Source organism: Sebastes umbrosus, chromosome 13 (assembly GCF_015220745.1).
Source record: "Sebastes umbrosus isolate fSebUmb1 chromosome 13, fSebUmb1.pri, whole genome shotgun sequence".
NCBI lineage: Eukaryota > Metazoa > Chordata > Actinopteri > Perciformes > Sebastidae > Sebastes > Sebastes umbrosus.
This window is the reverse complement of record NC_051281.1, coordinates 17,064,992-17,080,624: the sequence shown is the minus strand read 5'-3', so window position 1 is coordinate 17,080,624 and position 15,633 is coordinate 17,064,992. Positions and strand designations below refer to the sequence as shown.

At 40.9% G+C, this 15,633-nt stretch overlaps 1 protein-coding gene across 1 annotated transcript; it reads left to right on the top strand.

Moving 5' to 3' along the window:
• The first annotated feature begins 1,483 nt into the window (after positions 1 to 1,483).
• Positions 1,484 to 15,179, top strand: LOC119500693 (ras-related protein Rap-2a). The gene is made up of 2 exons (XM_037790542.1): positions 1,484 to 2,634; positions 14,508 to 15,179. Exons 1-2 carry the CDS (start codon positions 2,321 to 2,323, stop codon positions 14,743 to 14,745), a joined length of 552 nt encoding a protein of 183 aa, XP_037646470.1. The 5' UTR covers positions 1,484 to 2,320; the 3' UTR covers positions 14,746 to 15,179.
• The last annotated feature ends 454 nt before the right edge of the window (positions 15,180 to 15,633 follow it).

The window sequence follows — 15,633 nt, the reverse complement described above, 5'->3', positions numbered from 1 at the left end:
TAGTCTGACTGACTAAAGCACTTTCTCAACTGTCAGACTGAGAGGACATGCTTTTTGTGAACTTTGCCTTATCTTTAATCTTTTCCTAAGTTTGTATTTCTTCAGTAATTATTAATTCCATATTGTCTAATAAATAAAAACACATTTCACTGATCTTTTCTGTGAAATTATTATTGCTACACAAGCTTGAGGCTAAATTTGTAAAATCAACACAATCCTGATAGGACTGGCTAAATTGTTTGTTAAATTATATTAATATTATATCAGCATTTGGTTAAATCCTGGCCTGAATATAAACTGTCCCTCTTTTTTTAAAACTTACTTGTGAAAATAATTTGATTTGTGCACAATTAAACATTTCATGTGGATAGTTTTGTTCCTGTAAATTCAAAATTGTGTAATATCTAATATTGCAAATAAATAAATGTCAAGTAGATGCCGTGCTGTGAGCTTTGTTGTTTGATTTTGCACTGTACAATTATTATTACATCACATTAATGATAAGATTTAATGCCAAAGATTTGCAAGTTGGCTCTGGCTCCAAACTCCTGAATAATCCTGAAAGACAGATTATAAATACAATAATCTGTCTTTCGGTGGATAAACAGTTAAAATGTATCACTTGTTAGTAGAGAATCCTATAGCAGGCAAATCAGACAAGAAGATTGTGTTATTTTGTTTAGCCTTGTTCCATTTCCTTTCAGGTAGTGTGTCTGAAAGTTTTATTGTAAGTGATAGTCTCCTGAAATTTAATTTAGGCTAGGCAGCTTTCATACAGCCCATTCCAAACACAGAGGTAAAGAAAAGCATTCAAATTACATTTTCAAAACTATATGAAATCCAAAACAATAAAATCAAAAAATGTGTATGTATATATATATATATATATATATGTGTGTGTGTGTGTATATATATATATATAATAAGAATAAATAAAAATAGCAGAAATTATCAGCTGGTTTTCAGTGGTTCAGTTATATATATATATATATATATATATTGCAGAATTAGATTTCTTAAAATAAGTCTATCCTGACAAACAAAACAAATAAAAAAACAAAATAATAAAAACAAATTATATAATATATACATAACAATAATAATATAATAAGAATAAATATATGAAATGATAATATATGATAATTTCTTGTATTTTTTTATTTATTCTTGCAGAATTAAATTTCTTAAAAATATGTCCATTACATCCTGAGTCTGGTGTGATTCGTGGGAGCAACATATATTTTTTTTTTATATTTAACAATAGACCAGAAATACAGTTACATTTAATTATTTTTCCATATAGCAAATATAGGTTGTAATGTCTTGATCATATCTGCCTGCACTGGTTTCAGATCAATGAATAGGCTGATAAATAATTCTCCTGACTTTTTATAGGCAGCTTTTTTTTTTTTAAACTCAAATTTTGGACAACAAAAAATGCAGCGTTACCATAGCAACAGCATCCGGTAGCATTTTTTTCCTCCTCCTGGATACACATCCTCGAGTGCCCCCCTGTGATTGGACGAGCTCTCTCTCTGGATGTCACCAGGGCAACCGAATGATGGGGGAATTTTAACACATGAACGGAAACCGCAAACCTCTGGATGTGACTGGCTCCCATTCAGGCACCAGTAAGAGCAGGAGAGGCTGTCCGGTTGGACCGCTCGCACATCCATCAGTCTGATGAGGAGAAGGAGGAGGAGGGTCCTGCCTGCCTCGGTACGGGAGCCGAGCAGGGACCAGCTGGTTACGCAGCGTGCCGTGGAGTCTCCACCCCGAGAGAAGAGAGGAGTATGGCGGCTGGGACTGCGCTGGAGAGCGAGGGAGAAGCGGAGGAGACATGCCAGAGATGCTGAAACAAAGAGATGCAACTTCTTTAACCAAGTGTGGAGATACTTCCAGTGGGTGCTGTTTTCCTGAGCTTTGCACTTCATTGTCGGGGCTATAAACCAGCTGCCAGCGTTTTTCCATCCTCTATGGAGCAAGTTTGTTTTTTTTCTCTGATGCATAGAGAGAAGGGTGAGCTAAGCAGATGAAAACCAACACATCATCGGGCTGTATTTCCTTCCTCCCTGTGCGCATTTTGGCACAATCCTCGGATGCCCAAATAGCTGTCAGTGTGTGGCCTGCATGGGGTAAATCTCTACAATGAAATCCATCTCTGGGCAGCGAGTCTTTGTGCTCTGCCAGAGCTGAAGCTGAAGCAGCAGCTGTAATATTGACAACCACTGTTGTGCAAAATGGGACGCGAGTGGTGAATGTGATCCGTGCGCTTTTTGGGTTCATTTATTGATACTTTACACGATTTAAATCCCCAACGATGCGCGAGTATAAAGTGGTGGTGCTGGGCAGCGGCGGGGTCGGGAAATCCGCCCTCACCGTGCAGTTCGTCACCGGGACGTTCATTGAGAAGTACGACCCCACTATAGAGGATTTCTACCGCAAGGAGATCGAGGTGGACTCGTCGCCCTCGGTGCTGGAGATCCTGGACACCGCCGGCACCGAGCAGTTCGCCTCCATGCGGGACCTTTACATCAAGAACGGACAAGGATTCATCCTGGTCTACAGCCTGGTCAACCAGCAGAGCTTCCAGGATATAAAGCCCATGAGGGACCAGATCATCAGAGTGAAAAGGTTGGTGAGAATAAGAATAGTATGTGTGGATCTTCACATATATAGTGCTGGCCTTATCAGGCCCCTGTGTAGTTTCAGGGTGGGCCTAGGCCTGGTCTGAGATCTGTGCTTGGATGGAGATGCTGAGCATCTTCAGGGTCAGACAACACAACATGCCTGTTCTTTTTTTTTTTTTTTGGTGTCTCACCCACAATGCTTAGTTGTAGGTAGACCAATGCCCCTCGCACTGCAGCTCTAAAAGTCATCATTTGTGATTTCTAAGCGACTTTGTCATGTTTTTCTAGACAGTTTAGGAATGACAACAGTGCAACAGTGCTGATCCACTCTGTCCATCAGTAACCAGGTGTCCCACTTTACGATCCCAGTTGTTGTTGTTGTTGTTGTCGTCCCACATATTGAGACGATGTCCCACATTTTCTTTGGCATTTGTGATTTCTAAGCGACTTTGTCATGTTTCTAGATAGTTGTATTTTAGGAATGACAGCAGGGCAACAGTGCTGATCCACTCTGTCCATCAGCACTGTGAGGGTGCACCAGGTGTCCCACTTTACAATGTATCCAACTTGTATCCCAGATGTTGTTGTTGCCGTCCCAAATTTTCTTTGGATCCAGTTTTCAAGAGTCAAACCACTGCAGGACAGACGCTTTTGACGCTTTTTTTTTTTTTTAAATCTGGCTTTTATCCAATGGCTGTGAAGAGAGCAGGGAATAAGGCCGTCATCACGAGGCTGTCTGTGTTTGCTGTCAAACTGTGCACATGTGGGTCAAGTGCAGGTTGACCTGTCAGTCACCGTCTTTGCTACAATTTCAAAAAGGATAAAGATGTTATGAGATAAGGGGCAGGATAAAAAATTGTATTTTTAAGTTAGACATTATATGAAAATTGTAGACTATACCTCTCAGCCTTGTTAACATGTCCCACATTGTCCCACACAAACATACTCTTTGTCCCACATTTGATTCGTTGGGATCTGGTCATCCTAACTTATGAAGACCGGTCCAGTCATAACACGCTAGACGCTGTCTGTGATCATCCGAGCTGCTGCTGCTGCTGCCCACTGTGCCGGATGCTGCAACCCCTGTGAAACACCCAGCCAGGGATACCCAGGATTCAGAGCAACAGAGGCTCTGCAGAGAGCTTCAAGGAAGCTCAAAATACTGTAGGGGAGGAAAGCAGCACACTAAGGAAAAGAAGAAGAAGAAGAAGAGGCCATGTTTTTAATTAACAAGCTGCACACACGCTCTTTAGGAAGAGCGGTACAATTGAAAGCATGAAATCGCCTGATATGTCTGAGCGCTTGTTACACAGATGATCCAGATATGAGGTCACCGGTGTGAGCTGCTGATTGATACACGGGAGAGGTTAGCTGAGGCTGTGTGGTTATGCTGTTATGCTCTTCTTCCAGTGGCACTGTGAAGACACACTGCTGCACATTCACCTGGTGACATGGCACAATGGTAAATAACTCAGTGAGAGCCTAATTAGAATATGTCATAGATGCTGCTGGTTAAATCACTGGTGGCAGCGCGCACCGGGCTGTGACTGTGTGGGTTCATCAGTCATTGTTATTGTCGGTGGATGTGTTACAGTCAGTATAGGGAGTCCAGTAGGCTCCACAGAGACAAGGCTGTTAATGAAGAAGCATATTTAAAGCAGTGCAGCTTAATGCTCATTTTACTGGTTAGGGGTGGCAAAAAAAATCAATTCACCTATATATCGTGATTTTTTTTAATTTCTTTTGCACGATTTTGAAATAGATTTTGAAATGCTTTTATTGTTGTAGTCTGAGTAACGTGATGTCATATCCGTTCCGTATCCGTCAACCAAAACAAACCGCAGCCGGCTGAAACGACAAAGTAGAAAACGGCGGATGGTCGGCGTGGATACGAACCTGCACTCTCATACTCAAAAGTCATTTTGGGTTTCACACATTGCCAGGAAAAGCACAGCTAGACATGATGGCTAAAGCTGCATGCTAACTCTGTCAATGACAGGAAACGTTATTATATTGCGGTAACGTGCGTTCAAGCCAGCCGTCACTCTCATCTCCGTGGTCAAATCGGCCGACGCTACAACTGTAGAGCATCCATATACTGACATGGAGCTAACGGTAAGAGCTAGCGACGGACTTGGTGAAGTTAGCGGAAGTATACACGTGTGACTACATCCGGTTTTCAAAATAAGGTGTTAACATTGGGAACTGTATATACAACATACATATATATGGATTATGATTGAATGGATTACTGTATATTCACCAGAAGTATCAAACATTACATGTCACTTATAAATTAAAAAGAAAATACCATTAATTTGTGAGGGAAATGTCTTTATTCTTTGATTTTTGGGTTGCTGGAAAAATTTCTGAATACATACCTGCTGAAAATCAAACAGTTTTATTGTATTCATTTAGATATTTTCCAAAGTAAAAGTCCCTAGAAGTGTATGATTCAACTTCTTCCCATGGTCTACTGTTAAAAATGTTAACAAAAATCGCAATAAATCGTAATATCGAATTGCAATACTTAAAAATCGCAATACATATCGAATCGCGCACCCAAGTATCATGATAGTATCGAATCGGGAGATAGGTTAATCGTCCCAGCCCTTTTACTGATACAGCTAATTACTTTAGATAATGCTCCTCACATGCTCATCACGTGCTCATAAACTCAATCATTATAAAGATGTTTATTAGTTTCATTCAGTCTTTGTCACCTAATTGGACTTTTTTTTCAGCTGCATCTTATAAACAATCCTATAAATCTGTGGCTCCGGATGAAAGAATGAGGCCAACATGTTTCCCCCATATGAGCTGAGAATGAGGAGAGGTGTGTTCAGGCTACGTACAGTGTGTGTTTGATAAGTGTGTTTGTCTTCATATGTAAATGTATACATGTGTGCTCACACAGCAGATGCAGCCAGGCTGCTATGTGATTTCACACTTTTTCAGTCTGGTGCTGCTCTCTAATGTCACAGCAGAATTTATTTTCTGTAGCGAAAACATCACACTTCACATGCTACTCCTACACAGTAGTTCATTTCAGAGTCCTGTATGCTTCACACAGATTGTGTTTGAAACTGTGGAGTTAAAAAATGTCAGGGTCATGGGTAGGGCTGGGACGATTCACCCATCTCCCGATTCAATACTATCACGATTCTTGGGTGCCAATGTGATATGTATTGTGTTGTTACAAGAATTGCGTTTCGATATTACCATTTATTGCGATTTTTGTTAATTTTTTTAACACTAGACCATGGGAAAAAAGTTGAATCATACACTTTACTTTGGAAAATATCTAAATAAATACATTAAAATGTTTGATTTTCAGCATGTATGTAGTCAGAGATGTCCTGAAGTCAAATATATCAGTCATTGTCAGGCATTAGTTATTTAATTTCTTCCTTTTTTTATTTGGTTATTCACAGAATTTTTCTTTATTTGTTATAAAGGAGAGATGAATCAAATAATTTCTTAGACTTGAGTAGGTTTAGAGACCTCAGCATTGTGCTGACTTGACTATGACTTGCAATCATAAAGTGGGCATGTCTGTAAAGGGGAGACTCGTGGGTACCCATAGAACCCATTTTCATTCACATATCTTGAGGTCAGAGGTCAAAGGATCCCTTTGAAAATGGCCATGCCAGGTTTTCCTGGCCAAAAAAGTTTGGAGCGTTATATTGCCTCCCACGCGACGAGCTAGTATGTGTGTTATCGTATACAGTATATTATTTACAACCTATCAAGAGCAGAAGTCAGCTTATGTAACTGCTGTCAACACGCAGACGCTTCTAGTAGCAGAAATCTTCTGTGTGTAGTTTTGAAAAGGTTTCAAACAAACAGCTTCAACTCGTACGCCTACAACGATACAAACAAAGACTGAGTTTTCCTTTTTCAGTTGATTTCATTTCAGTGAAATTGGCTACATACTGTATGAAAACCTAGCTCCTACACCCATCAAGGATCAATACAAGAACCACATACTGTATTTATTTCTAAACGCAGTGTCAGTCATTGTTTCTCTTGTTGCTGGAGCCAAGAATGCTAACAGATAAATCACAAATTATCTTGTGATTATAAATTATTTAGCAAATTAAAAGTAAACTCTTGGAGGCTTAGGGCTTATGTTTAGATACCAGCCAAGTTGTATCTGTAGCACCAGTAACGTGTTGTTCTTTGATCAAATATTTGCTGATTATAGTCATCATTTTGTAAATATTGTGCTGCATTTTAAAGAGAAAGTTGTATGGCTGTTTGTGTAAGACAACAATGATGTGTTTCAGAAGTTTGCTGTTTGTTAAATGCAGAAAAGGGTCTCATATAAACACTAGTTCATGAACTGAAATACATGCACTCACATATTTGCAACGGACAGTTTTGTTTTACTTTGTTTTTGTTTTAATCACGATTATTTTGGTCAATATTGAGATCACGATTATTTAACACGATTACTCATTGACTTTGGAAACCTCATGCATTTAGAAAGAAGATTTTGTAGGCTACATTTTAAAGTTAAATCCGCAACCTGGTGCAAAATTAAGAGGCTAAAAGAATAGCTTGTGCTCCAGTAAACACTAATCACAAACACATTGGTTGTCTAGATATGAATAGTGATGACACGGCAAGAAAAGCACACACACAAAGTGCGCTAAACAAGACGGGGCCCCGTGGGTTGCCGACATCGTCGCACTGAGGATAGAGTTTCGGCCGAGGGGCGCTGTAAAGAGCATGAAATGCAACAATTTCAGGCATGTTCTGTGGGCTGGTTGAAGGGCATTGTGGGAAATGTAGGAAATCAGTAAATGCAGTAGGAGAGGACCAGACAGGTTGAGACATCAAGAGGTTCACTGTTCACAACATCAAATACTGATGAGTTAAAATCATCATAACATCAGAAAGAGCCGATTAGTTGATTATTGATTAGTTGATCTATATGAAAATAATCAGCAGCTATTTTGATAAACGATTAATCACTCCAATCATTATCAAAAAAAATAGTAAAAAAAAAAAAAAAAAATGTTGCTGATTCTCTTTGTCATATTTCTTCGTAAACTGAATACCTTTTGAGTTTTGGACAAAACCAAGACATTTGAAGACACCATTTGGGCTCGCGAAGTTGTAATAGGCATTTTTTCACAATTTTTTGATATTTCGTAGACCAAACAATTAATTGATTAAAAAAACTGATCACCAGATAAATCAATTAAATCATATAATTTTTCCTTTAACATTGAGAGAGGGATGGTTGAAATATAGCCAGTATAACTTGGACCACAGCTTCAGCAGTAACAGCAGGTGTCATCTCTGTCTGATAGTGGTGAACTACTGTATTTAGGAGATGTCATTTTGTTATGCTCACCTCATCAGTTACTGTTCCTGCACATTGCCTTGTTGTCTCCTGCCTGTCTGTTCCTCCTCGCTGCCAAAACACCGTGACCCGTCACAACCACATCGGCGTTCGCTCAGGTCAGAGGCGCTGCTGTGCGTCGCTCTCACTCTGAACCCTGTCAGCATCTATCAGCGCCTGCTGTTAGTGGCTTTAGCACAGAGGCCACGGGTGCGCGTCATTACACCGAGGCCTGCCTGTGTCCGCTGGGGACCTCATCACTCCTCACTTCAGCTGCAGTCAACTATACACCAAGGATATATGGTGATCTGTGACTTAACAGAGCATTTAAATAGCGGTGACATGGTCAGAGGATAGTGAAGAAGAAAGAGGTGAAAAAAGGCTACCATGATAATAAACTACTGCATGTGTACTTTCAACATTGTACTGAGGCTCGCAAACTGTGGAGTTGTCGTTCCCAAGGCTCGTTCATGTGCCAACTGGTTGAAAGGATCAAGATCGATAAATGGAGGAGCAGCAGTCTCCCAGAGGGATCTTCTTTCATCTGTTTCTGTTGTGAAAACTGGGCAAAAGAACTGAGCTAAAGTTCAGTGATGATTGCTTAACACTTGCTACACAGTGGTGTTTTCAAATATCCAACTATTGGAACATCAACTATTGGAACCATGCTGCTCTGAGGATGAACGCTAATGGCCTGACCTTTCCTCTAGCACCACCATGAGGCTGACATTTGTGGTTTTAAGTGAAATGTTCTTGACAACTATTAGATGGATTGTCATGAAATTTGGTTCAGACATTTATGTCCCCCTCAGGATGAATTGTAATCACTTTGGTGATCCTCTTGACTTTTCAGCGAGCGTCATTCTCAGGTTCAATACTTTCGACTTATACTTTCGACCGATACTTTATGACTTAATAACTGCAAAACTAACGACATTCCCGTCATCCTCTCAGCTGTACTTTGGGTTTTGTTTGGACGGCTGTGGCTCAGGGGACAGAGCGGGTCAGTTTGATGCCCGGCTCCTCCTGTCCGCATGTCCAAGTGTCCTTGAGCGCGACATGTTAGAGACATTAAAGCAGCAGTGGGTAGAAATGGATCAAATATGACAAAAACAAAGTTACTTTTATAAAACATATAAAGTGACTATATCCTGAGAGTAGTGCATGAGACAGGTAATCTGAAAAAAGTCATGTGCCTCTGTGTCCTCCGGTGCTCCTAATGGCATCTGCAAGATTTCACAGACCGGAGGAAAACAACCAATCAGAGCCGAGCTGGAGCCTTGCCGTCTTGAGCAGCTGTCAATCACTCGCGAACTCCGATCAAACGGTGAAACTAGGCAGAGCTGATCAAATATGAATCAATAATCTGTTACTGTAATGCCTATTTCTCGCCTCAAATATTTTCAGAAACATCTTGTAGTGTACTGATTAGCTGTAAAATGAGAAAGTTTGTGACCCGGCAGCCATGTTGAGATCAGTTGAGGAAATACCAAGCACCGCCCAACAGCCGGAGAACACTACCATTGAGTCAGTATCGTCCGGATATCGGTATTAGACCGGTGCATCCCTACAACAATTATTAACAATTAATATGACACATCATATTGTATATTAGTCCTATGTGATTTCTAAGCAAAACATAGAGTTCTTTCTAACATTAGCCTGATAGTGTCGACACTGGAATAATATCCTCAGTGTAATGCATCATTTTTAGACTTATGAATGAGTCTCTGAACTATGCAAAGCATATTCCTTTTTATGGAAAAGCAATCTGAACAAATTTCCGACACAGTGGCACTTTGCATTTCAGATTTTTATTTTTTGTACCTCGTACAGTGAGAGGAGGAATTTGTCTTAGACGACATAATTACCGCAGGGAGATAGCAGAGTGCCGTCTTATTGCTGCGATACGTCAGATCCAAGGATGAGTAGCCTGTACAGTCTGTCAAGTACACTGCTCGTTCATCTTCCTCATTTTGACATGTCATGGCCAGCGTCTCCGTCATCTGTGAATAGCATCAGATTTTTGAAGGAAAGGATTTGTTTTCACAACCTTGAGTTAATCCAGAAGAGACATTAAGTACTATCCCTGATATTGTCAGCAAAGCAGAAAATTTCATGCAAAATTCATGTGCTTGCCATGGTTTGTTTACCAAAGATTTTCCAGATATCTATTCCTGATGAAATCTTTCTTTGCTCTGATGCTGTGCCAGATGAGAGGAGCTTATTGCTGCTCTCTGACTCAGCTGATGTCTCTCTACTGAATAAACTGAAGACCCTCCAACAAAAGGGCCGTCGGGAGGAGGCCCGGCACGCGACCTGTTTCCTCCCTCGTCCCGACGGCGTTGGCCAGAGTCAAATCCAGAGACTCTTGGGCCGCTGGGTTCCTCCGTCCGTCCGTCAGCGAAGCCTATGTGAGTTGATGCATCATGCATTATAGATAAGGTGTGTCTGGACGAGCTCAAATGGGTGTCTGCAGTCAGACAGCTCCAGTGCGGGGGCACCGTCAAGCTCACACAGGCTGAAGGCTAAAGCATGACATGTTGTTTGTGCTGTTTGTGTCACGGCACAAACACAAGCAGTTATTCATTTGTGTTTTTGAGGCTCGTGTCTAAACCATGTAAACCGCTCCGTATGTGTTCTGTGTTGTGGACGAGCCTCGCTTCCTTGGACGACACCCTTTATGTTGAGGCCCTGGGAGCCTCGGTATCCGTGGCAGCCGCTGTCTCACACCTCCTGGGACTGCCGGTTTCCTCCTCTGTTATTATGACTATATATAGACCCTCGCCTTCTGTACCAGATGTCTTTGTGCTGCACTTGTGTTATGATGAGGCCTAAATGAGCTACATAACTGAACATGTCAAGTCCTCCATTATGGTTAAAAAAAAACACACACACACACACACACACCGCATACCCGGGTGTTTGCTATGATCTTATTGAACTGACTTTATTTGGATTCCTCCCGCTGTTTGGGACATCCATGATAATTATCTGACATGCAAGCAGCTCTGACAAAAGATTCACAGCTTTACATGTTGTCAGTGGATTGGAAATCCATCTACTGAAATACCGTCTGGGTGTTACGCCAAAGAAAAGAATAAACAATGTAATGATAATGATGGCAATAATTACTGTTACATACAGCTGAAACAATTAGACAATTAATCAATTAGTCAATAGAGAATTAATTGGCAACTATTTTGACAACTGTCTAAAAAAATCACTGGTTCCAGTTTCTCAAAAGTAAACATTTTCTAGTTTTTATGATCTTCTTTCATATTAAATTGAATTTTATTGCATTTTGGACTGTTGGTTTGGACAAAAATAGACATTTTTAAATTGGACATATCATAAAAAAACTCACTTTTTCAGAGCTTGTACACATACATTTGGGTATCTGGAGTGCCTACCAACCCACAAACTGTGAAATAAGACAACCCAGTCAGTTTTTTTGCGGGCCGCCTAGATCAGAAACATGTGATTTAACAAGCCGTTCAGATTTGGCTCCCCTTCCTATGTCACATGCAGGCTCATATAAAATATACTGCCCTCTATCTGAGTATCTCCACTCACAGCTTGAGACCTATACCTTTACAAAGGTGCACCATATTTTTTCTCACAAGCCAATCAGAGCAGACTGAGCTTTTTCAGAAGGGGTCTTAAAGAGACAGGCGCTAAAACGGAGCGTTTCAAACAGAGGGTAAATACAGGTATATTCAGACGCAGATTATAAGAAGAAATTGTTTTTTGACCATTAAAGCATGTAAACATGTTCTAGTAGAAACCCGAAATACAAGAACCTGAAAATGAGCATGACATGTCCTCTTTAAGATGTCACCATGGGCTCTGGGAATTTGTGATGGGCATTTGTTTGCATTCTATGGTCCAACGATTAATAGATTCATTGAGTAAAAGAATCGGTAGATTAGATGATAATGAAAGTAATCTTAAATTGCAGCCCTGCTGTTGAATTACTGATAATAATGATAATTTGCAGTTGCATTATTTCTCATTTAAGGAGCTTGAATCCATACACAGAGCTCATAACCACCCTGAATTGTGTTTTTTCCTGGAGCAAGTAACATTTGGGACAGGAAAGTAAGAGCAGGTGTGAAGCAGCATGTGATGGTAGATCATGTATAAGATGACTTTCCATAGGCCTCCGTGAGATATTTACAGTAGGAGATTTGAGCCAGACACACCCAAATGGCACCATTACACCAATTAAACGCTGAGCCCCCTGTGGCTCCTCCTAAACGAATGCAGCTATAAAAGTAAAGGTTTCGCCTTCAATCTGCTCACCCACAGCTATGCTTAGGATTTTTCCGTGAAGGTGGGAAGGGGAATTTAAGGTTCAAGGCATGAACTGCCCACCACAAACGAGATGTGGTCCGAAATAGTTCTCCGGAAAATAACGGCCTTGGCTTGCTTTTTATTGACACCAGGAATGCAGTGAGCGAGACCTGTTACACTGTACACTGCATGTTAAAGTTGTGAAGCATAAGATGTAGTTTCTCCTTCAAGTTGCCTCCGAGCTCGTAGAACACGGTCACGCTCTTGGTTACACAGCGACCGACCTCTAAGATCGTCTCTTCGTAGCAGTTCCTCTCGGCTGCTGAGCCGATCCTGGGAACAGAACGGGACGGTTGAGATTAAAGTTCACTCTGGATGAAGTATTCATGAGCAGATCAAAGTCGGCTCCCTGTTTTCTGAAAGTGTAAGCTTATTTAACGCTGAAACCTGCAGCCTCTGGCCTCTGAGAATTGCTCCGGCTGCTCGACTTGGAGAAGTATCACAGTTGCTGCTTCTGCAGTCTCCCCGTCTCTCCAGCATTAGTCAATTCCTTGTATACCTGCTACCATAGCAATCAAGGATGAGGATGTTTTTTTTTCTGTAAATAATTTAGAAGCATGTATATTTCATAGAGAGAGGGCAGCATTTGAAAAGCCTAATGGTGTTGATGGGTGTTCGGGTGCATGACTCCGGTTGGTTTTGACGATGTTGTTCAGTGTCGTGAACCGAGACATTTAAACTCGGTTCAAACGACGGGTCCAACGGATGAAAAGCGCTCCTTTTTGCCAGCCCTACACACAGATAAGGATGAGAGAAATTACAACCTGTGGTTTACCAAAGGATGTGGATATGCAGGATCTGCTATCTCTCTGATGTTTCTGATCTTTGTTATCTCTTCTGATGTGTACAAACCGCCTCAGGGGCCCGCCATGTATCCCAATATCAAAACTGATGTAGTGATTATATTGGTGGTCAGAGCCGTTATACTTCTAATAATCATAGTGCAGTAGCCTGTTTAATTTAACTGGCCGTCTCTTCTGGCTGTCCACTAGGGCCGGGATGATTCACCTATCTCCAGATTCAATACTATCCGGATACTTGGGTACCGATTCGGAGTATTGCGATTCGATATTACGATTTATTGTGATTTTTGTTAACTTTTTTTTATCACTAGACCATGGGACAAAAGTTGAATCATACACTTCCAGGGACTTTTACTTTGAAAAATATCTAAATTGATACGGTAAAAATGTTTGATTTTCGACATGTATATGTAGTCAGAGATCTCCTGAAGTCAAATATATCAGTCTTGTCAGGAATTTATTTTTATTTATTTTTTTCCCAGCAACCAAAATAATCAAAGAATAAAGACATTTCCATCACAAATTAGTGATATTTTCTTTTAACACCTTATTTTGAATACCAGATGTAGTCACGTGTGTATATTTCCACTAACTTTGCCAAGTCCGTCTCTAGCTCTCCCGTCAGCTCCGTTCTCATTATACATTCATGGTCAGCTCCATCGGGGCCGTTTGAATGCATTTAATATAAATGTCAGTATATGGGTGCTCTACAGTTGTAGCGTCGGCCGATTTGACCACAGAGATGAGAGTGACAGCTGGCTCGACCGCAATACGATAACATAGTTAACAACAGTCAGCATGGAGCTTTAGCCATGATGTCTCGCTCTGCTTTTCCTTCAATGTGTGAAACCCAAAGTGTTTCCATACTTTACTGTATGTGTAGTGTTTACCACTTTGGATTTAAAATGTGAGGGGTGCAGGTCGTATCCACGCTGACTCTCTGCCGTTTTCTGCTTTGTCGTATCTGCCGGTTTCTGCTCGCCACGGCCGGCCGGCTACTGTTTGTCTTGTGAGACGGATATGACGTCATGTTACTCAGACTACAACAATAAAAGCGGTAACTTCCTTCTACCTGTGCATAGACTCAAAAGAAGCAAATGTATCGGTTCTTGCATTAAAAAAATCAATTTCAAAATTGTAAAAAAAATAAAAATAAATCATGATACTTTAGCTTGTTGATTTTTTTTTATCCCCCACCCCTATTAAGCATGTGCTAATACCAAGTTCTGAAAGCGTAATTGCCTGTTTTTGTAAACTGCAAGTATAGTGAAAATATAAGAGCACAAAAACTTGCTTCCGTACAGTTCTTCAGCATCAGTGTTGGCTGAGTCTGACAACCCGATGTGGGTCTGTGTCTGTCCTCAGGTACGAGAAGGTTCCAGTGATCCTGGTGGGGAACAAGGTGGACCTGGAAAGCGAGAGGGAGGTATCGTCCAGCGAAGGTCAGGCCCTGGCCGAGGAGTGGGGCTGCCCGTTCATGGAGACCTCGGCCAAGAGCAAAACCATGGTAGACGAACTGTTCGCTGAGATTGTTCGGCAGATGGACTACGCCGCCCAGCCAGACAAGGATGACCCCTGCTGCTCCTCTTGCAATATACAATAGCCCCGGGGGCCTCCAGGAACAGGCCGGGCAAAAAGCCTACTTATAGAGGAAGCTGCTTCGACCCGCAAGCAGAGAGACACACACTTAGACACACGCACATGCACATGCCAATTAAACGGAAGGAAAATTCATGGTTGAACGCGGTGGATTTTAACTCCACGGAGCATAAAATCAGCAGTGACATGATTATTAATAACGACATGTGAGTTATGAATACATTTTGAACGAGGAATGCCGGGAATTTGCCGCAAGAGAAATTGACAAATGACAAAAAAGGAACATGCCCTCGCCTTATGTTACTCTCTTCTGTTGTTTGGGTTTGTCTCTATCCTTTTTTGAGTTGTGGGAGGAAAATCATCAGCAAACAGTCACAGATCAGGATACTTTACTCTTTACGTTGTTCTACAATCTGTTATGAATGAGTAAAAAAAATGTCTTCTCCTGGTTTTGTTTGTATCACAGAAGATGCATTTTTTTTGCTGACTCGATTTGCAAGTAGCTACTGTAAACAAATCCAATAACAGATTTCTGGCATCCAGTTGTTTTTTAAAGTATTAAGGAGTTTTTGATTTACAATTTTTCTTTCAGCGCATTTTGTGCAGAGGTTGGTGGGAGTTTTTTTCTACTCATCACAGGGCTGAACCAAAGAGGTGAACTGAAATCGCCTCCTTTTTTTATTTCATTTTATTTTTTTCAGTCGTCAAAAAAGGAATGGAGAGAAAATGGTGGATAAGTCAGTGTCTTTCTTGAAACATTGGTGCAGTCATCTCTTTCCTATTTTCTCACTTTGAGATAGCAAACAAACAATAGCAGAGTCTTTCACATATCTCGTGATGTTTCGTTTTCCTCTCTGGGAGACTGACGGCAGATTGTCGAGTAGTAATATAA